Genomic DNA, 22,593 nt, shown 5'->3' on the forward strand with positions numbered 1-22,593 from the left:
CTGAGACCCTGGCACAGAACTCTCAGCCTAGCTTTGTTTGCTTTTTGTTTGGCTTTTCTAGACAGGTTTCTCTGTGTAGCCCTGGCTGTCCTGGAACTCACTCTGGAGACCAGGCTGGCCTCAAAGTCACAGAAAACTGCCTGCCTCTGCCTCTGCCTACTGACTGCTGGGATCAAAGGTGTGTGCCACCATTGACCAGCTGGTTTTGGCTTTTTGTAAGATTATTTATGTTTGTGTGTCTGCATGTAGTTTGCACACTATGACTTTGGTGGTTTGAATAGGTCTGGCACCCATAGACTTGTTTGAATGCTCCGCCATAGGGAGTGGCTCTAGTAGGAGATGTAGCTTTGTGGGAGTAGGTGTGGCCTTGTCAGAAGTGTGTCACTCTGCGGGCAGGCTCTGAGGTCTCAAATGCTCAACCTGTACACTGTGGCATAGTCTCCTGCTGCTGCCTGTGAATCAAGATGTAGAACTCTCAGCTCCTTCTCCATTACCATGTCTGTCTGGACACTGCCGTGCCTCCCACCATAACAATAATGGACTGAATCTCTGAACCTACAAGCCAGCCCCAATTAAATGTCCTTTATCAGTGCTGCCGTGGTCATGGTGTCTGTTCACAGCAGTGGAACCCTAAGTAAGGCACTGAGCATACCTGGTGCTCGGTTAGGGAACAAGAGGGCATTAGATTCCCTACAACAGGAGTTAGAGTGGTGTCAAACACTGGTGTGAATACTGGAAGCTGACCACCTAGTTTCCTGAGACAGTCCCAGTTAGCTGGAGCTCACTGATCTATACTTGTCTCTGCTCCCTAACAAGGGTTACTGACATTACCCAGCTGACTTTTCTACATTGGTTCTTGGGGTCAGACTCAGGTCCTTGTGCTCACAAGGCAGTGAGAGACACCAATGCAAAGAGCTGATGGCCACTGCATGCTACAGAACCTTAAACACATCGGGTGTGCTCTCCAGGTTTAACAGACCACTCCAAGGAGGGAGTCGCCAATGAACTTAAAGGAAAAGCCATAATTGTTTAGATGCTCTGGTTATAGCTTAGCATTCATAAGCACTGAGCTGAGTCCAATCCCAAGGCAGAATAAACCACCCCTGGTGTCCACTCAGGAGCAAGAAGATAGGTCAAGGCTTAGCTACTTCAAAGCTGGGATGAGACCCACAAACACCTGTAAATAAAAAGTACTTTAGAGCTTATGTGTACAGGATCAAAATTCAACCCAGATTCATTTCCACTCAGCAGGACATTCCTCATATACAGCATGTTCCCTGCAAAGCCCACAGTGGCAAGCATACACGACCCGGTGTGTTCAGATGCTGTGAGGGAGGAATGGTGAACTCAAACCTGCCCAAGAGAACCCCGTAGACCTCGAGTAACTGTGTAGAGTAACTGTGTATCCGCATCCAGAAATAATCCACCCGCTACGGAGGGGATCGGAGGGGATCCGACAGGCCAGCACCCATCCTGCCCAAAACTCAAAATAGCAGACAACCCCCTAGAGGGGTCGGGCTGACGTTCAGCAGCCAGGGCTGTGAGAAAGGACTACCTCGGAACGGAACAACCAGTCGCGCTGCTGACAGACACCCCCTACACTCCCGGTGACAGGGTCGCTGAGTCACACGAACTTCAACCCCCGCCCTTTTCACACAGACAGGCACCGCAGAAAACAAAGGAGACAGAGATGTAGGCGGCCGAAGCCAGCATGGTGCGTTCTAAGCGGGCAGCAGCCCGCGAGCACGTAGCTCAAGCAAAGGCGACAGCGTGTAGCGAAGCCGGCGGAAGACCGCGTCGGAGCCGAGACTCTGGAGCCCTGGGCCGATGGTGTCAGGTCGTGCCAACACCAAGTAGATCAGCGGCAGCACCAGGAAACCCAGCGGGAGCAGCAGCAGTGTCTGCAGTGCGCTCAGCGCCCACAGCCTGCAGAACCACCAACCGACAGGTGGGTGGTGGCTCTGGGACCCGGAATCCGGACCTGCCCCTCACCCACGCGCCACTCACCTGAGGCTCCCCGCGCCCGCACCGCCGAACAGCCGCTTTTCCTGCAGAGAAAGGGCTGCATCTAGCTTTCTGGGCAGCCGCTAGGCTCTAGCCATCGTCACCAGCAGGTCCCAGCTCCAGCCTGCGCTCCCCAGCCCACGCTCACGCAGTCAGCCCTGGCCACCTCCTCCATAAGTGAGCCCGAGCAGTCCTGCACTCGACGAGGCTGTGAGTTCCACCTACAAGACAGGCGAAGCTGTGAGTTCCACCAGGCCGGGCCTAGCGCCTACCGACGCCCTTCAAGTTTCAGTCCTTACGGTTCCGAGCCACTGCGCGTAGCCTCCAGCGCAGCTGCTGCTTCCATCACCTTCCCCTGCAGCTCCTGAAGGATGATGGCAACAGGGACTCAGGGCAGAGGGTGAGCTATGTCTCGAGTCAGGGAGTAAAGAAAAAAGGGTGGAGGCCACAGGACATTTGGAAGAGAATGGCTGTCAGAATAGAGAGGCCGCACCTGCAGGACTCCACTCTGCTCCTGGAAGCTGGCCCAGGCCTCTTCTGTCCGCTGCGTACCCTAGAAGCCAGGGATTGGTATGAGCGTCGCGAGGACAAGCCCTCCCCACACGCCCTCCCCTGAGAGTCCAGCGCCAGACGTACCTGCCGCAGGTCCTCGGCCTGCATGCTGAATTTGGCCTCCGCCAGCTCCAGATGTTTCTTCCGGAGGATTCAAGTGATGTCAAGAACCTGCAGGCCTCGCACACCGCTCGGTCCCTGGCCTTCAAGGCCCATACTCTGCCCACGTGTGCGCGCAGCTCTGCCCACAGCCATGCTCCGCCCACAGCCCCGCCCTGGTCCCACCCAAGTACCTGCAGCGCCACAAGCTGAGTTCCGAGTTGCTGCTCTGCTCGCTGTTGACTCAGCTGTTCCCCTCCATAGTAGAAAAGCTGGGGACCAAACTCATGAGAACCTGACTCAAGGGACTTGGGGACGCGTACGTGACCTGAGACAGCGCACGTACCTGGCTGGACAGTTCCTCCCACTGTTCCTGCAGCTTCCGATTGTGTTGCTCCTGAAGACAGGGTCCAGGCTGTCTAGGCCTCTCCTCCAGCCTAGCCACCCCGGGCCCCACCTCTCCCGCTTGCCCGCACCAGGTCCTGCCGGTGCTGCTCCGCAGCCTCCAGCAGCCCACGAGCCCGTTCCGCACGCTCCCGCGCCGCCTCTCGTGCCTCCCCTCGAATAGCTCGGGATGTTTGACTTCGTCTTCGCTGCAGGCTACACGGCAGGGAAAATTGGTCTGGGGTGAAACCAGAGCTCAGGATCTTTTGGGATGGAGCCACCACCAGCCTGAGAGTTCTAGACTGAAGCCCCACTGCCTGGAACGAAGGCTGCCAACAAGCCTGCCCCGGGGTCCCGGTGCCCTCACACCTGCGCTCTCGCTCCCGCAGCTCGTCCAAGCGCCCGGTGAGGCTCTCGCTCTCGGCTTCCAGCCCACGCACCAGCTCCTCCAGCTCCTGCTTCCGCAGGCGGCCATCGCGGTTGTCCTTCTGCAGCTGCAGCAGCTGCTCCTGCGGCTCAGCCATGGCCCCAGCGCTCTGCCAGGACCTCCGCTGCCTGGATGCCCTGGTGGCCTGCGTCACAATAGGCACCAGGGGGCGCCGGAGCCCGACTGAGGCGGATCACACTTTACCAATTTGCCCACATCTATAATTCTATCTCCTCGGGGTGTAGGGGACATGGAGATCAGGAATTCAAGGTCATCCTTTGCTACATACCTTGTTTGAAGCTAGCCAAAGCCACATGGGAATCTGTCTCAAAAAAAAAAAAAACAGTAAAAATATCACAGTCCCAATCTGATTGGTAAAAAGTTACTAATGTTCTAAAGAAAGGCTGTACTTGATGGTTCATGCCTTGTGATCCCAGAATACCAGAGGCTGCGGTAAGATCACCTAGAGTTCAAGGTCAGCCTAGCTGTATAACAAGAAGACCCTAACTCAGAAAAAAAAACGAGGACAGTTGAACTATCACAGTTACCACAGTAACTGTAATTACAGGCTAAATCAGGTGCGCCTCACCTTAGATTTTGAGTGACCAAGCAGGAAGTGCTAAAATTTTGAGAAAAAAAGTTTAAAATTAAGATTTAATTTTTTTCTCCTGCTTGTGTTGCAATGACCATAACTTTGGTATGATCTCAGTAGCTGGACTTTCCCCTAGTACAGCGTCGGGCTGAGTAGGTGAAGGGCGACTGGGTGCTCCACAGGTGTGACGTTCTCTTTTTTCTGTGTGCCTGCCTCAGGAGGACATCAGATCCCTTGAGGCTGGAATAGTTGTAATCCAGCTATGTGGATTAGGGAAACTAAAGTCATCCCTCTGGAAGAGCAGCAAGTACTCTTTTTTTAATTTATTTATTCATTTATTATATATGAGTACACTGTAGCTGTCTTCAGACACACCAGAAGAGGGCATCAGATCCCTTACAGATGGTTGTGGGTCACCATGTGGTTGTTGGGATTTGAACTCAGGACCTCTGGAAGAGCAGTCGGGTGCTCTTAACCACTGAGCCATCTCTCCAGCCCGCAGCAAGTACTCTTAACCACACACTGTGACTTTTCACATGCCATGGTGTTATAATCTCTCTAGAGAGTTTAAGAAGCTAATCTAGGGGTTTAGCTCAGCAGTAGAGCGCTTGCCTAGCTAGCGCAAGGCCCTGGGTTCGGTCCCTAGCTCCGGGGGGGGGGGGGGATATTTCATAATTTGGAGGATATGCTTTCCCGAGCTTCTTCATTAGGGAGGCTGAGGCAGGAATCCCACCGCAAATTCGAAGCCAACCTGTGCTACATAGTGAGACTTTGTCTCAAACAACAACCCAGCCCCGCAAAAAAGAACCCAGTGAGTTGACTTATTTATTACTTTTTTGTTACGAGTGAGCTGGGATATTGGTCAGTAGAATCCCTGCACACACGAGGGTCAATTCCCAGTATCACACACAAAGCCATCAGTTATTATAGGAAGGGCTGTGGGGTTTGATAGCTGGGACTCTTCATTGCTGACAGCACCACTCAGCTTTCCAGACGCCAGTGCTGCCTCGTCTCATCTATACAAAGAGTTCAAAGCTCCAGGTCCCTGAAACCCTTCTGGCCCCAGTAACTTGGGAGAAAGTGTTGAACATTTGAATTTTGTATTTGCTGGGGATGGAGGCAAGCCTCCCAGACAAGTCTTCTCCCTCTGAGACTTGTACCTCTAAGCTTCCTTCTCTGTGCCCTTTCTTTTCACAGGGAGTTCCCAGGAGACTCCCTCAGCCGCGCCCACTCTGCTTTCCTTTCCTCCCCTCAGCCTTTGACCGGCTCCCTTCACCATCCACCCAGCACACCTGCAGCCTCAATACTTACCGAGGTTTGCTAATCTAGGGTTCTTTTTTCTTTTGTTTGATTTTGTTTTCTTTTATTACCTTGGAGACATTGTCTCATGTTGCTCATACTGGCCTGAAACTCAACTGTGTAGCCAAGGATGGCTTGGGGTCCCTTACTCTCTATCTCCACTGCTGAGCACTGAGATCACGGGACGCACCTCTCGGGCTGGCCTTTATCCTATGGTCAAATGTGTTGCTTTTAAAATAAAACAAAAAATGAGGTTCTTGCTAAGTAACCTTGGCTACCCTCTAGCCCAGGTTGGCCTCCAAATTGTGTCAATCTTGTCTTTGTGTCCAAAGATTTGTACCACCATCCCTGGCTAAAAATGGACGGAAGAAAAGCACTGGATTACACAAAAACGTGGCCACTGGGGCAAGACAGAGAAGTGAATTTAGGGCATGGGAAGGAAAGAAACCTCCCCATCCTGAAAACTCTTACCTGCTGTCAACATTTGCTGTGGAGGCTCTGGACACACAAACCCTTCATTTATAGATACCAAGAGCTAACAGTAGCAACGAGCCAGGCTGATGTGTGGAATGTGTGACCTTGGTGGGCATCCACACAGTTGCAATGTGTGCGCATTCGAGAACACACACACACACACACACTCTATCGTGTGCGATTGAGACTAAGCACCACCATTAACTTTGCATTCCCATCTCATCAGCAATAACCCTGTCAGGTGCCCCTCTGTGATCCGGGATCTAAGTCTCCTTGGGCCAGCCTTTGAAGATAATAGCTCCGGGGGGGGGGGGGGGGGAAGAAGAAGAAAATAGCTTCAAGTCTCACCCGTGACCATTGTAAAGAATGACACTTGACTCTACCTCGAAAGCTATTGTGTAGTAGTTTCCTCAGAGAGTTTCCTCTAGACCCAAAGTTCTAAAGCGGAGCGGTTAAGCCTCAGGAAGCCAAGCGTCATGGGAGGTGGTGCACACCTTTTATCCCAGAGCTTGGGAGGCAGAGGCAGGTGGATCTCTAAGGCCGGCCTGGTCTACAGAGTAAGTTCCAAGATAGCCAGGGCTACACAGAGAAATCCTGCCTGGAAAAACCAAACCAAACTGACAAAAGACTCAGGAAGTGCCTTGAAGCAGACCAGATTCATGAGACCCTCCCTTCCTCAAGGTTCCCTGGGTAGTAAGTCCTGCTGAGACAGTGACCTGCTAAGCTACCCGGAAGAGGTTCGTACTAATCTGGTTTCCTGAAAGAGACTCTTACACCATTGAGCTGCCTGCAGGCTGTGTGGTACACTCCAGTTTTCACGAGCTGTCACCCGTGCGAGGGTGGGTTTTCCCAGGTCTTTGATTTCTGTTCCTTTTAGGTGACCCAAATAAAATCCTTAGTTCACTACCCGCTTCAACACATTGGGCTTAGGCAGCGTCCACACTTTGGTTTAAAGTCATGAGTTCTGTGAGGTCAGAAGACATTTGCTCCTCTCACCTACCCACAGCTGTGCTTGTCTTTGAGGAGCCCACACCTATGCTCTAGGCTAAGTCCTTCCTTCCAGCACCTGGACTTTGTCTTACCCTCTTACTCTTTGTAATTAGTTTTCGTAATTAATCACTGTAATTAGGCCAGTGACACGCTCTGGAAGACCAGTTCCTGACTACCTAAGACATGTTCACTCATGTCTAAACCCAATGACCTCAGTTCAATCCACAGACCCACAGTGAAAGGGGAGAACTCTTGATTTGTCCTCTAGCATCTACACATGGAGGCCATGGCATGTGTGTGCTGCCCCCAACATCAAAGACACAAAAATCAGTAAGTTTAATTTTATTTAGTTTTTATGTGTTTTGAGTATTTTATCGTGTCCATATGCATGCAGTGCCCACAGAGGCCAGAAGAGGGCATCATATCCCCTAAAATGAATTATAGATGGCTTTGAGCTGTGGGTGCTGAGAATCCAACCAAATCCTCTAAGAAAGTGCTCTTAACCGCTGAGCCATCTCTCCAGCCCTTAAATGTTTAGTAAAACTTCAACTCTCCTTCACACTGGCCAATCATGCAATACCCTTCTGTGTCAGGCCTTAAGTCTGTGGCCTGAGTTGAGGTCCCTAAAAGATGAACGGAAACTCTTCAAGCTGCAGTGTGTGGCAGAACAAGCTGCAGTCCCTTCCCCAACTCCTGATAACAGCTACACAGAATAACAGCCACTGAGGACCCGGGTGGCTCACCCTGTCCACAGCGTAGGACCCAGTGGCTCTCCCTGCCCACAGCGTAGGACCCGGGTGGCTCGCCCTGCCCACAGCATAGGTAGGCCTTGTTATTGGCCTTGTCCTGGCTGCAAACTCTGCCACAAACACCTTATACACAACCACACAGACAGGTTGTGAAACACTGCACATTGCCAGCCAGGTTGGGACCCAGGCTCACCTGGGAAGGATGGCCCTGGTCTGAGGTTTTCTCCCTGCTACCTAGAGACCATCTCCTGCCTTGGAAGAAATCAGTACTACGAGGCCGTACTCGCCAGGGAAACAGTCAAAGGTGTCCCTCACTAATGGGACACCTTCTTTGCTCTCTGGACAGGCTGGCATCTCCTCAGAGCTCACTCAAGCCTTCTCCATCTCTCACCCAAAATTCTCTATGACAAACATCCCAACCTGTCCACCTTGATGTTCGACTCCATTAGGATCCCCCACAGCGGCTTCTGCAGGTCTCCCTTTGCCTTCTGCTCCGAATCCCCCAGCCTCACACACAGCCTTTACCCCTGGTCTGTCTGTAATTCCTATTGCAACCCACAGACCTCTCTCCTACAGACTTCTCACAGTGGGAAGCCCCCTGCCTCGGCCCACTGTGTCCTGGTTACTCTTTAACCAATACTGAGAGATCCCCATAAACAAGGAGGTTTGAGGAGGCCACCTGCTTCTTACATCTTCATTGACACTTTCAGACTGGATCATCAAACTCCCCAAGGCCTGCTTGTCCTATGTCGCTCGCCACTAAACCTTCCTAAACCCTTCCTTGACTGTGACTTCACAAAACACAAATTCAAGCCAATCTGGGGTAGCCGCCGAGTCACAAACGCCTGCCCCCTGTCACTCTTCAGACATGCACCCCAAATATAACCCATCCTTCCCAATGCTGTCAGTTTGTCCTTGGTGCTCAGCACCGGGCAGCCACTGGAACCCAGCTAGGATGGTGCCCAGAACATAGGGTAAAATGTTATTATCAGACATCTGTTAACAGATGACCTGCTTCTGCTACAGAAACCTGGCAAGGCGGCCAAGGACACAGGCTCTTGTTGGGAGAAGCTAGTGTTCAAAAGCCTGGCAGATGTGGCCTCAGGCTCCCCCTGTGTCCGCTCACTGCCCCAACCCACCTTCCCCCCGCCCTGCAGTGACACAGCTGGGCTCAATGGGCCACTGGCTATCAAGGAAGCTGAGAGCCAAGCAAGCAGCCAGTGCTCTTCTGAACTTTGTCTCAGTAGTGTTCCCTGTTCCTACGGGGGTGCTAGAGGCTGCTTACAGATACCTTGGGCTATCTTAGTGATATGGTTTGGCCCCACACTATGAGCAGCTGAGATGGATTGTTGATGGTACACTGGGAAAGAAGGTGAGGGGGTCTGGACTCCTTTGACCTCAGCACCTACACCATACTTTAGAATCCCACTGTCTGCCACCTGCCTGGATGCATTACCCATGTTCCTGTGCACTGGGTCCTCCACCTCCACCCCCACCTCCTCCTCCAACCCTACCTCCTCCTCCACCCCCACCGCCTGGTTTACACAGGATAGTAGAAATGGGACATTCAAAAGTCCCCTTTATGGGTTAGAGAAATAAGAAATGAGGTAAGGATCCCAGTGTAAATCCCCAGAACCCACACAAAACCAGAAGCTGCAGTGTTTGTCTGAAGTCCTAGGATGTCTGTGGAAAATTGGGAAGAATTCATAGAAGGCAGTTTGGGGTACTGAGCAGCCAAAGATTTTTTTTTTTTTTGAAAAAAAAAAAAAGTCTCCTGTGGAAGGTGAGGATTAACACCCAAGGTTGTCCCTGACCTCCATGCACACACTGATCCACAGTCACCCACACTGAGGGGAGCACATGCACACACCTTTGCACACCCTCTCCCACAGACTGAAAAGCAGGTTTCGGGGACTGCAGAGATGGCTCAGTGGTTCTGAACACTTGCTGCTCCTGCCGAGGTCCCAGACTTTTGCTGTTTTTCCCCCACTCCTCCTTTTCTGTGGGTAGAGCCAAGGACAAGGTCAGGGTGTGAGGATCTGGGATGCTCTAAGACAGCTGGGGTCCACACATCTAGTATCCCACACGTCCCAGCACTTGGGAGGTGCAGACAGGAGAATCATGCTATCTTCAACTGTGACGGTGAAGACTAGCCTGGATGACATGGGACCCTGAGTGTCTTGCCAAGCACGGTGGCACATACCTTCAATCCATCACTCGGCCAGTAGAGGCAATCAGATCTCCATGAGGCCAGTCTGGTTACAGAGTGACACAGTGAGATTCTCGGTGGGGGCGGGGGAGGGGGAGACCCTTACAAGCATAGTCTGACCAAAGCACCTCAGCTTCCTTTTCTGTGATCAAATGACACTTGGGGCTTTTACCGCAGGTTAGGTCCAGATCCTGTGGGGCTGACACTGTAAAAGGAAGCTGTGCTGTCCTGAGGACTGAGCTGTCCTCACCGAGTGGGGCCCTTAGAGGTGGGGTGCAGTAGCTAGAGTTGTCAAAAGCCTCTTCGAATAGACCTGGGGAAGAACTGTCACCAACTCGCAGAGCATGGGGCAGTAGCAGTCCGATCAGCACAGACAAGCGAAGCTTTGTGTGCACTCACCTCCAGAATCGCAGAGAAACTGTAAAGGAACCTAGAAAGGAAACAGCTCAGATCATGGTTTGGGGGAGGAAATGCCTCTAAGCTATGTATGATAGTTGAGCTGGCCATCAAAATCTTTTTAATTTTGGGGGCGGGAGAGATGGCTCAATGGCTAAGAGCTCCTTGGGAGATTCTGCAACCACATGGCTCACAACCACCTATAATGTGTTGGGATGGTTTTGTGCACCGTGTCCAGTCTAGATGTTGGCATTGTCGGACTTGGACCATCTCCTGTCTCAGCGATGTGTAAAAATTCTTTTCCCTCATCTCCGATTGGTTAATAAAGACTTGATTCAGCCTAGAGCCAGACAGAAGAGAATAGGGCGGAACTCCCAATCTCAGAGGTCCAAGCAAAGAGGGAAGAGGGAAGAGGAGAGGGGGCAGAATTCAGTCAGGGGAGTCATCATGAGGATACACCATATGAGGACACACATGGTGTGCATTGAGAGCAAGCCAGGCTGAGGGTCAGATGAAGGTAAAGAGCCATGTAAGGCTGGGACGTACGTCAGCAGCTACGGAGGGTTGGAATAGATGAGTATCTGCCCAGTATGGTGCCTGCAGCTTGTTAATACATTTTTATTAGGTCTCGGTGCTTCTTGCCAGGGAGCTAAAACTGGCAAGATCGCAGCAATAGAAAGGCCATCGCTAACTGGCAGCAAAAGGGAGCTTAGGAAAGCTTATGGAACTGTATCTATAATAGGATTTGATTTTCTGGCATGCAATATGACAGAACATAATAATCTTTTTAGTAATAAGATAATTATTATTAAATAATAATAGTCCTTTAAAAAAGATAATACATAATAATCTTTTTTAAAAGATTTATTGGTCTTATGTGAGTACACTGCAGTCGTCTTCAGACACACCAGAAGAGGGCATCAGATCTCATTACAGATGGTTGTGAGCCACCATGTGGTTGCTGGGAATTGAACTCAGGACCTCTGGTAGGGCAGTCAGTGCTCTTAACCACTGAGCCATCTCTCCAGCTCATAAATAATCTTTAATTAAAAAGTTACTAGGAAATAGACATTAGGAGTGGTCATTTAATCTCAACAGGGAGCAAGAGGCAGGAGGAAATCTGTGAATTTAAGGCCATCCTAGTCAAGGATGTTCCTTAGTTCCAAGGCAGAGCTACATGTGAGACACTATCTCAAGAACAGAGGGGAGTCAGGGGAAGGGGATGGAGAGACTACATCCATGGGAATTTAAAATAAGCAGCCAGGTCTAGGCAGCAGCACTTGGGAGTGAGGGATCACAATTAGGAGTTAGGATACAATTCATCTGGCAGAGCGCATCCACAAAGCTTGCACTCATGAGTCAAGACACACACACATACACACGCACACACGCACGCACGCACACACGCACACACGCACACACCCCCAAGACAGGATTTCTGTATGTAAATCAAGCTGGCCTCAAACTCAGAGATCCCCTGTCCCTGACCCCTGAGTCTGGAGTGCTGGAATTAAAGGCAGGTGCCACCAAGACTAGACTTTCATTACATAAAAAGGTAGGAGCCAAGAACACCCCGATGGATTCAACCATGCTCAGGACCACGGTGTTTTTAAATCTTTAGGAATTCGATCCAGAGATGTGGCTTACTTGTTACTCTTACATAAGACCCAGGATTTGATTCCCAGCACCCACACAGCAGCTAGCTCCAGTCCCTGGGTATCTGAGGACACCAATAGACACAGAAACAAGCCTGGCTGGATATGGGGTACATGCCATTAGTCTGTTTTCAGAAATAAAACAGCCTTGTAGCCTTGCCTGTCCTGGAACTTACTCCGTAGATCAGACTAAACTCAGAGATCCACCTGCCTCAGCCAAGATTAGACATTACACCACCACTGCCAGGCTGAGTCAGCTTCTCATGTCCACGAATCTATCTTTTGTGTCATCCTACCTTGCAAGCACAAACCCGGAAGTTTGAACGTAGCTAGGAAAACTATTCTTGTCACAAGCCAAGCCTTTAGGAATCACTTTGATAAAATCAAGCTTACCAAAATGTAGGGCAGGAACCAACACTAGTTCTGGAAGTTAGGCCCACTAAGATAGCTCCCATCAGTCGGGTGGTGGTGGCGCATGCCTTAAAACCCAGCAAGATCTTTTTTCTGGTCTATAGTACAAGTAGTCTAGGATGACCAGGACTACGGGGGTGTGGGTGGGGGGTGCTTGCCCCAGCCCTCTTTTGGTTTCAACTGTGGTCCTGGGTACTAGCCAGACCTCCTCATCCCACCACCCTAACTGGCCCTTTATCTGCTTTCTGGACAGCCTTAATTAACTTGAGCCAGCGTTCCTATGACCATGCCCACATCTAAAGGGGAGCTTCCCCTGCCATGAGTTTGTCCCAGGTCCTGCTCTAAGACTTGGAGGCTACCGTCAATCTGTCAGAGAGTATAGTCACAGACTCCACAGGTTTTCAATCAAGCGTTTAATGAAAAGATCATAAAATAACAGTTTCTCATCACTGTACATTAAGACTGCACTCTTTCGAATGGAGAGACTAGTCATGGATAAATCACTCTACCACTGGAGGGCTGCAAAGCTGCAGCTCTGACCTGAATGCATCCATCCAAACTCTTTAGGGAAGTAAACTCAATTCAATGTGATGAGTGGCAACAGGGTGAGCAGTACAGGAGTGCGATTCCAGCCCCTCCCCTGCTTGGGGAAGGGCAGAAAGGATGTTGTGATCCCTCTTCCAGTTCCAATGAAATGAAACACATACGCCCCATCCCTCCTGAGGTATTTGCAAATGGGATGGACAGAACCCAACCTGGGGCTCTGGGAGGAAGTGAGTGATGGGTGGGTACAGGGGGTTCCTCTCAGCACCTGGCCCCATGGGGCCCCACCAAGTGGAGGGGAGGACCCTGGGAACTCTCCCTGACCCGTGAGGTCTGTTATGCAGCATTTTTGAGGTCAATAAATTACAGCAATAAATAGCGAGGTGAGGTAGGGGAGGGGTCCCTGGTAGAAAGTTAAAGTAAGGTGACTGACGCTGCAGGCGTCCTAGGAAGGGGGTCCTGGGCAGCACGGGTCCACAGCTCCCACCTTTCCTGGGTTGGAATGTCAGACTGAGGTCGGGTCCCTCTCTATCCCTCATTCCTGGCATCCATTTCATAGGTTCAGTAACATTGGCCCCATCGTGACTGGGGAAAGGAAGACCTTGGTCCCTTTAATAGAGCAGAGCAGGGCTTTGAGAGCCTGTCCATTCTTTTCAGGCCTTGCCCTTGGTTTCTGCCTCCGTTCACAGCACTTGCTCCCTGAGCCCTGCCCTCCCGGCTGCCCAGGGCTCCCCTACTCAGGAAGGCAGCAGTCTGCCAGCTGACAGACAGACAGCACAGCAGATCGCACTCCTGCACAAGGACCTGAGGTCCAGTGAATACTGATAGTGTGGGCAGCAGGTGGGGACCTGGCTCCCCTCAGTGTTGATGGACGGAAAACACACCTCCTGGGCCACATGAGGCCAGGAGTCACAGCTGAGGAGTATGGCTATGCTGCAAGTCTGAGGTTCTTACATGTTAAGTTCATCTTTTCCTTTTTGCAACCTTGGAAGAGCCCTTGCAGTAGCTCGGTCCGGTGGGAGTGGGCACTGGCAGAGCTGGGCCTGCTCCAACCAGCTTGCCCTAAGTCTGAGAAATAAATACATTCATCACTGCACAAACATTGATACAAAAACAACACTGTTGAGAGTGTTCGCACCATGTCAGTAAGGACCAGACTCAAGTCAGACCCTTTTGCTGCCCGGGATAGTTTGTGTGCATGACAGAGTCCACTGAGCTTTCTAAAGCTACCTGCTTTTTGGCTTGAGTGACTCTCACAGTAACACAAGGCTCATGGGCAGGGCCAACATCCACCCCTTGGGTTCAGCTAGGAAGCCTGGGGCTGGTCAGCTTGGTGCATGCTCTTTGGTGGCAGCTGAGCTTGAAGAGGCCCCAAAAACTGGGGATGAGGGCTCAGGTGAAGCTAGGGGGGACTTCTGGTCCTTACCCAGCACCCAGGGCTGCCTCTGCCCTTGAGCTGCTCAAGGGTCGACTCAGAAGGACCCAGGTGGGAGGGGGGAGTTTCCCTGGGACTGGTGTCATAGCTGCTGAGGTCTGAAACTGTTTAAGTTTATGTAAACAATGAGATAAATATATTAGCTTTTTTTTTTTTTTCTGAGCCCACTGAGGTTCCATACTCATTCAAAATGTGCTTTGGTTTAAAAAATAGGTTTTGTGAATTTGGGTATGAGCTTTTTTTTCCTTTGATTTTTTTTTTTTTATCTTTTTTTTTTAACTTTTTTTTTTCTACATGACATTTGCTATTTTCTGTTTCCTGTTTCTCCAAAACATTCAGGAATTAAATGACTAAAACAGAGAACTGTACGCCGCCTTGGCCTCCTATGGCATGATTTCCATGAGGCTCTTAACATCTCCACACACACAGACACACACAGAGACACACTCACAACATGCGCCAGTGGAAACAAAGAAAAGAGAATCCAAGTGTGGATCCCACCCATCCCAACAACCCTTAAATCTTAAATAGGAAACTAGTGTTTTGCTTTCTCTTTAAAATATAGAAAAGGCTTGTTACAACACTAAGGCAGGCGGGCACAACACTCCGTCCCACAGACATGCAGAGCGTACCTAGGGTTCTGCTCCCAGGCCCTGAATGTCTGAAGATGAGGGTGCCCACAGCCTGGGAGCCACACGGAATTCCCATGCCATTCAGACCTTGTGTCCTGGGACTTAAGTGCTGCTGGGTGGGTGAGTGGTAGGGAGCGGGGGCTGGCATGCCCTGTCACTTCCCTGGAAGGGTGGAATGGTGCCCTGAACGCATTCAGGTGTTCAGTAAGAGAACTAAGATTCCTGGCGAGGGCTGGCTCAGTCCAAGGGCACAATGTGGAGGCCTGGCCAGGTACCCTCACTCCCACACCCAACACTCTTGGGTACTGCACTCAGGCTACAGGGTCTCTGATCTGAGGGTGGAGGCAGGCAGGGGATGACTGCAATTTTTTGGTCTGAAGTAAATCAAAAGGAACATGACAAGCCATGAAGCAACATGACGACAGGCCCAGTTCTGGGTCATCTGAGGCACAGCACAGACAATCTTGTCTTGCCTTGCCCCTTGCAGGAGTCCATGCAAACATCTGAGGCTGGCTGATACACCCATGGAAGGGTTAGCTTGACCTGTACTAGTCAGTATAGGTAGGATCAACCGTCACCTCTGGCTCTGCAGTAGGTTACTAGACATACCTGAGCTCAGGAGGGGACAGGATGGGTTGGGCTCACTTCCACCTGACCCTGGCTCATAAAAGGGAGCTGCTCCCTCCTCATGGCTTCTGTTACTCAGATGCCCAGCATCTGCCCTGCATACAACATCCCCTGAGCAGCAGATATCCCTTCAGAGAACACTGGGTCCCATAAGGGGCTCGGGCCAGCCCAAGCCCAGGTTACTCCCACTACAGAAAAACAAAAGCAAGTGGCTCAGCCTCAACTGTACTGGGTATTGAATTCAAGAGGTAGCAAAGGTCAGAAGGCTCTCCATCATGTTCAGTGAACCAGGAAGTGAAGCATCTGTGCATAAGCAACACACACACACACACACACCACACACACACCACACACACACACACACACACACACACACACACACACACACACGTACCGATGGCCCTGGAATCTAGCCTCCCCTCTACCCTCTGAAACTTCAGACCTTCCAGTTCCAACATCTCAAAAAGGTATGTGGGGAGAGGGTGTGGTTCTCAATATAAGTACCTCTGACAAGGGACATTCCTTGGAAATTATGGGAAAAGCATATTCTCCTGAGGAAGCCCAGGCAGGCAGGGCTCAGGATCAGGGAAGCCTTTGGGCAAGAAGGGCTTCTGGGGCCTTGGAGAGGCAGGTTCAACCATGCCCAAGCACCAGGACTAGGGAAATGACAGGGAGGGGCAGCTGCCCCAGTTACATTCAGTCTGCAGACCCAGGCTCATCCCCAAAGAGGCAGGAGGAAAATATTGTTCATTTTGGTTTTAAAAAAGAATTTTTAAAAACTGTAAAAAAGAAATAGGAACAGCTCAGTAGGAATGACAGCAATACAGGCCCAGAGGGCTCTTTAGTTGCAGAGAGGTAGGCAATGGGTCACCCTGACTGTTCCAGTGCCAGCTAGCAGTTGCCACCCCAGCTCAAAGAGAAAGGAACTGCCCCCAGCACCAGCATCCAACAACAGGGTCACTGCACTGCAAAGACACAAGCACACACGCACACACACAGCCGAGGTCCCTGCCCACTGACGGCACCACTTTTGGCCACAGGAAGCCCTGTGGCCCAGCCCAACCTGCAGGAAAGAGACCAACCAGGTCCCACTGGCACCCACACGATGGACTCCCACCGGCTCTTCAGCAGCTCCCTCAGGGAGCTGGAAAGCCAAGTAGGACTGGGAGGTAGAGTAGTCACCAGCACCACATGCAGAGGGCCAGACTGGTCAGCTTCTCTCCTCGTGGCTTCCCTTGGTATACTGTTGATTAAAGCTCTGGGTGTGAGGAGCCTCCTGTCAGACTCTGGGGCTCAACCCTCCCACTATGCTTCCGTGGGTTCCCAAGCGGCAAGTCTGCAGAGGGCTCCCGCGGGTCTTTGGCTTCTAAGAAGGGGACGTGTGCATGCGCAGGTGGCTGATGAGGTTACGCTGCTGGGTGAACTTGCCCCCGCAGAGCTGGCACTCATAGGGCTTCTCACCCGAGTGTACACGCATGTGCTCTGTGAGGCGGTACTGGCGAGTGAAACGCATGCCACACTCATCACAGGCAAAGGGCTTCAGGCCCAGGTGGCTCCGCATGTGGCGTGTCATAGTGCCTCGTTGTGTGAACATCTTTCCACAAATGTTGCAGGGGAACGGACGGGTCAACCAGTGTGTCTTCTCGTGTTGCCGCAGTGTGGCTGGGTCCTTGTAGGTCTTCTCACAAACTGAGCACTTGAAAGGACGAGGCTCAGCTGCATAGGCTGTACTGCTGGGTGTCGACAGGTCCTCAGCTTCTTCCTCTGCACCCCCACTGCCGGTCTCGTAAGCCCCTTCCTCCTTGATGAATAACTCCTCCTCTGTGTGTGTCTCCACGTGAGCATTGAGCTGCTCGGAGCTGGGGAAGCCCTTGGCACAGGGGATACACACATAAAGGTTGTCCCCATATGACACTGTCTCATAGCCTTCCTGCCGGTACACATAGTGGGCGCCACCGGTATGGCCGCTGCCCCCCTCACTCCCACTCTGCCCACTGTCCTCACTCACATCTTTGCCGTTCTCCTCCTCCTCCTTGCAGGGATATGGTGGCTCCCCGTAGGATGGGGCACTGGGGCCACCTCCACCAGCACTACTAGCCAGAACACCATTGGGAACCCTGTCCCCAGGCGCCTCACCTTCTTCCCCTGGGCAGGAACTCTTAGACCCCGTTTCTCTCCGATCAAAGGGGGACCCAGCCACAGGTTCCTTTTTGTTCCAATCTTTTTTTCGGGCTGAATGCCGGAGGCTCTTCCGAGGCTGCCCACCCTGTCCTTCCAGCAGACTCAGATGGTTCTCCTCAGCCCCCTCCAGATCCATGGGCTCATCAGGAGTGGCCCCCAGCTCAACATATGAGGTACTGTTGCTGACAGGCAGGGCAGAGGTGGACGTGGGCGGGGGTGACTCTCGCTGGCTGTCACTCAGCTGGGCTGGGTCCTCAGGAGTAAGGTGGGGGACAGGGGTTGTAGGAGGTAAGGGTGGGCTCTTCTTGGACAGGTCCAAGCCCAGCTCCTGTTCACAGCCCCCACTGCTCCCATTGGTGCTGGTGCTGCAGCCCCCCAAGCCCACCTCCCCAGCAGCTGGGCCCCCCAAGCCCAGGCCGTGTGTGCTCTCCTGGGTGGAGCTGCCCAGGAAAAGCTCATCATCTGAGCCCTTGGCCTGAGGGAGCTCCTGGGGAGCAGGGTGTCCTTTCCGCCCATCCACAAGCCCTGGATACCGAGCCTGGATGACAGAGGCTGTGGACAGCCGCTGGCTGCGGGTTGGCCGCCCCATGCCAGCAGTACCCACTCGTCCAGGGCCAAAGGGCTTGCCGGCTCGCTTGAGTTTGCGGCGGCAGAGGGCTGCCAACTCAGGCAGCTGGAGGTAGCTGGCGGCAGTGAGTAGAGTGCTGAAGTTTGGCTCGGACGGCTGGTCTCCCGGCAGCAGCTTGCCCGTGTAGATGAAGTCCAGGATCTGCTGGAACACAGTGGAGCTGACCATGTCTGTGTCTAGGTTGATGAGGTTATCATGCAGGACCAGGGACTTGAAGTAGATGCTGCTAGCAGCCAGGACGTTCTTGTGGGCCCGGAAGATAGAGTTCTCCACCATGATGATGACATCACACAGGAAGCCCTTGGCCCTCTGCTGGTTCAGCTGTAGCAGGAGCTGTTTTGAATGGCTGGGAAGCTCCATGTCTGGCCCCATGTCCCTGTGCCCTGCCCACGGGCACCACCTGTGGGCAAGAACAGGCAGCATAGTTAACCTGCAACCCGTGAAAGCCTGCCACAGGGTATGTACTGAGCCCACCTGACTCCACCCTCCTCAGGCACAGTGTACAGGGCAGATTCAATATGTGTGAGAAAGTGTGTCTTCTCATCCCCCTTCATCCACTCACATGGAAAAACAGGTCATGGCAAATGCAGGTGCCAAGCAAAACATGAGGTTTATAGTCTGGGCAGATGGCTCAGTGGCTAAGAGCATTTGCTCTTCAAAACCATCTGCAGTTCTGATTCCCAGGGATCGGATGCCCTCTTATTAACTCTGCAGGCAATTATATACATACAAAACACTCATTTACATAAAATAAATCTAAAAATGTTAATGGGGTTTGAATTTTCCTTTGCTACTCCTTCAGTTACTCCTTCAGTTATGAAAGAAGTCATCACAGGTCAGAGGTCACAAGGAGAACCTACAAAAATGACTGGCAGGTGTCTATGGAGGTCGGAGGGCACATGCCCCTCTAACACAGTAGGGTCACGTATAAGCTGGCCAGTTCTGCCTAGGCTTGCAAACCCACAGGACTGGTCTTCCAACATTTCCAGTTTTTGTGTATGTGTAATTTTCTTAAACTAAAATGTTAAAATTGGGGTTGGGGATTTAGCTCAGTGGTAGAGCACTTGCCTAGGAAGCGCAAGGCCCTGGGTTCGGTCCCCAGCTCCGAAAAAAAGAAAAAAAAAAAAAAAAAAAAAGTTTAAATTTAAAAGATGAAAAGGCAAAAACTCAAAAAACAAAAACAAAAAACAAACCCCAAACAACCAAGAAACAACCAAAACCCCCAAAACCAACCTATGAACCAAACCAAATTCCTTTGCTGGCCTCTGGCCACAGCCGTGTTCTACCCTGGGATGCCTTTCAAACACCCCCCAGGCAGGCAGGCAGGCAGGCAGGCAGGCAAGGCATTCTCATTTGCTAACCCCTGGTCCTGACCCAGACACTGTATCCTCTCTCCATAAGTTGAGTCCTTACAAGCTCACTCACTATATCCAGAAGTATAGAGACACTGGGCCTGTGAACCTCATGGGCCTTGTGCCCTTTCTAGGAAAGACTGTTTGCCCTCTGGAGTCGGGGAAAGGCAGCCGCAAGCTGGCCCTTCCATGCAGGCTACGTAGACTCTAGTTGCAGTGGCTAAGTAATAAACGCACAGATGCCTATGGTCTTCAAGGGAATCTGTCAGCAGAGCAACAGTGTGCCCAGGTGGGATCCAGGCACACTGCCCACCTGTACAGAGAAAACTCCAAAGAGTTCTCCAGGCGAACAAGGGTGGCAAAGTATATCAAAGGCCCCAGGAGGTCAGAAGCAGACCTCAGCTGCACTCTTGACTCCACATGACCAGCCTTGACTTCCACTCAACAAACAGCATGGGCCACGCCAATGCCAAAGAGACCCAATGTTTCCTGAGGCCACAAGCCATGGAGACACCACTGCCCACCAGCTCTGTAGCATCAGGGCCCACAGCAAAGGCTTGGGGGCTCCGGTAGCTTAAACAGAGAACTATGGGCCTCCAACTCAAGGTCCAATTTCTTTCTTTCTTTGAGACAGGATCTCACCTCTGGAGCACTTCTGGGTCTGGAAGTTGATGTGTGGCCTCCACTCACAAGAAATTGCCCTTCCTCTGCCTCCCAGGCACCAGTATTGAATGAATGCTGTGCATACCACGCCTGGTTTCCACACAGCTGAACTAGTCTGAAGCTCACTACCACCCCAAATGTCCTGCCCTTTCCACTGGGGTGGGCCTGCTATGCCCCCTCTCTCCCCTCCCTCCCCTCCCTTGGAAAAAAGTTCTCTTCAGCCCAACATCTGCCCTGTTCAGAAAAGGAAACTAACAACCCAGCGTACCGTGAGTCAACAGAAACGTTACAGGAATGCTAGCACTCAGCCCTGCAGAAAGCACCTGCCAGAGCCCCTTGCCCACAACAGCTGAAGCACATCAGTGCGATACTGAGAGGCTGGAGAAGAAGGAAAGCGAACCTTCTCTCCGAGCTAGGGAGAAACAAAGAACCTAAGGTATGATTTCCACACCAGGCCCTGTGTATCAGGCCCAGCAATGCCAGTAATAATATCTGGAACCTCGGGCCTAGCAAGAGAAACACAAGCTATATATGCGCAAGGCCTGGGCCGCAAGTCCTAGACAGCCCACATCTGCCTGTCTGCACTGTACACGTGTAACAGCCTCAATTCTGAGGGCCAGGACAGAATGTACACTGCGAAGCTGTAGGAGACCCAGAAAGCCCCAGCTGGGAAGCGGTGGTGATCCCCTCCCAGGCCTACCGGAGTGCCAGGGGCCCAGAAACCATGTGAGCAGCAGCCGGCGGGCGGGGGTGGCCTCCTTGAGCACACAGACTTCCTGAGGGTGCATCAAAGCCTGGTTACCTGGAGAAAAGAAGGCAGGCATCAGTGAGGGATGGAGAGAGGAGGGCGAGCAGGAGGGTCTCTACTCCCAAAGAGGTCCACAAAAACCAGAGGCAACAAAGCAAGAGTAAAAATGACCAGAGAGAGGGGGGTGGGGGTGGGGGGAAGCAGACCTTGTATCAGGTATGAGCAGCTAGATGGCATTATGTAACCCCTAAACCACACTGTACATGCCCCCTGCCTCTAATCCCAGCACTCCCAGAGGCAGATGGGTATCTGTAAATTCAAAGCCAGCCTGCTCTATGTAAGAGGGTTCCTATCTTTAAAAAAGGAAGAAGAAAGAAAAAAAGAAAAAAGGAATTGGGGGGGGGGGCATCTTGGGAGGCTAAAGGCAAGACACAGGTGGCTGTCAGACTAGGGCAAGGCTAGCCATATTTACATTACAAAAGGTCAAAACCAGAGCCACTTGTGGAAGGGCTATTTATAAGAGCCAATCTGACTCCACTGCCTCCTTCCCCTTCTTTCCTCGGCAACAAGGTTCTTCTGTCTACAGGCTCAACCCAGCACAACAGCCAACAGCCCCAGGTGAGGGGCACTCCCAACCACCCCCACTCTGGGTTCTACTGGAGGAGGAATCTTGAGGTTCTGGATCCCTGTACCCCATACAGAACAGCAGCCTGGTATCCCCTGGAACAAGCAGGAGCAGGAGGGGCCTGCAGCAGCCAGGAACCATCTCTGACAGCCTTCCCTTCCCCCACACCATCCCTAGCGCCAGAGGACAGGTCCTCAGGAATGTGACCAGATCTGGAGTATAGACCTTAGGCTGAGAGGCCTCAGTCCTCAGCTTCAGGCTCAGCTGTGTCTCCAGCCCTAGAAGCAGCTCCCATTTCAGAGCAGGCTCATCAACCCAAAGGTCACACAGAACAAAGAACCAGCTCTGGAGCTCCGAGTTTCTCACGAGCTGGTCACCCACGAGGGCAATGGACAGAGACGAACAGTCAAGAAAACTGGCAAGATGAACCAGCGAGCCATTAAACCCAAGTTAGGCAGCCAGACACCTCAGCCTAAACTAGCCTTTTGCCACAGCACTTGCCAAATCCTGATCTCTGTGTTCAAGGCTGACGAAGTCACTCACATCAAGTTCTACAAAAGGCAAACAACATAAGTCAGTGCGGGCTTGCATGGGCAGAATGGGCACACAGCGACACAGACTCTTGTCACTCCTGGCTCCTCTCTCACTGGGCACCACTGCTGGTGTCTCTCCAGAGACAGTCAAAGCAACAACACAACACAACACAACACAGTTCTTCAGGGAGACCCTCCCTTCCCCCACGTACCCACAATCTCAGTATTCAGTAACCCCACTTCCCTGCCTAAACACACTGCATTCAAGTGGCTAATGAAAATGACAGAAGACAGGGTCCGGCTTCCCACTGTCTGTACCACCACCTCCTGACTCCAGAATCCTGCTGAGAAAGCTAGTGTCCAGGAAGCCTCAAGGACAGTGAAG

General features: G+C 51.9%; 3 protein-coding genes across 7 annotated transcripts in view; 1 reads left to right on the forward strand and 2 right to left on the reverse strand.

Moving 5' to 3' along the window:
• Positions 1-5,669, forward strand: part of Pi4ka (phosphatidylinositol 4-kinase alpha) — a 123,189-nt gene extending 117,520 nt beyond the window's left edge. The window contains exon 56 of one of the 3 annotated variants that reach the window (XR_015632861.1): positions 1,249-5,669. The gene's annotated coding sequence lies outside the window, so the exon portion shown is untranslated. The remainder of the gene's footprint in view (positions 1-1,248) is intronic. The other 2 variants (XR_015632860.1, XR_015632859.1) reach the window with 2 other exon arrangements.
• On the reverse strand, positions 1,692-3,785 carry Tmem191c (transmembrane protein 191C). Of its 3 annotated transcripts, XM_087576884.1 has the most exons (11): positions 3,756-3,785; positions 3,409-3,611; positions 3,132-3,255; positions 3,002-3,052; positions 2,850-2,927; positions 2,641-2,697; positions 2,498-2,557; positions 2,304-2,368; positions 2,153-2,225; positions 2,008-2,048; positions 1,692-1,926 (listed from the first exon to the last, which is right to left on the reverse strand). In XM_087576884.1, the coding sequence occupies exons 1-11, from the start codon at positions 3,780-3,782 to the stop codon at positions 1,722-1,724; spliced, it is 984 nt and encodes a 327-aa protein (XP_087433010.1). In that variant the 5' UTR covers positions 3,783-3,785; the 3' UTR covers positions 1,692-1,721.
• An 8,770-nt stretch (positions 5,670-14,439) lies between the features above and the next one.
• Positions 14,440-22,593, reverse strand: part of Hic2 (HIC ZBTB transcriptional repressor 2) — a 28,528-nt gene continuing 20,374 nt past the window's right edge. Inside the window, 2 exon segments of the mRNA NM_001105862.2 lie at positions 14,440-18,687; positions 21,003-21,104. Of these exon segments, the coding sequence (NP_001099332.1) occupies positions 16,845-18,687; positions 21,003-21,028 (1,869 nt within the window). The 5' untranslated portion in view covers positions 21,029-21,104 and the 3' untranslated portion in view covers positions 14,440-16,844.

The sequence above is a fragment of the Rattus norvegicus genome, chromosome 11 (genome assembly GCF_021556685.1).
Source record: "Rattus norvegicus strain SHRSP/BbbUtx chromosome 11, alternate assembly SHRSP_T2T, whole genome shotgun sequence".
Lineage (NCBI taxonomy): Eukaryota > Metazoa > Chordata > Mammalia > Rodentia > Muridae > Rattus > Rattus norvegicus.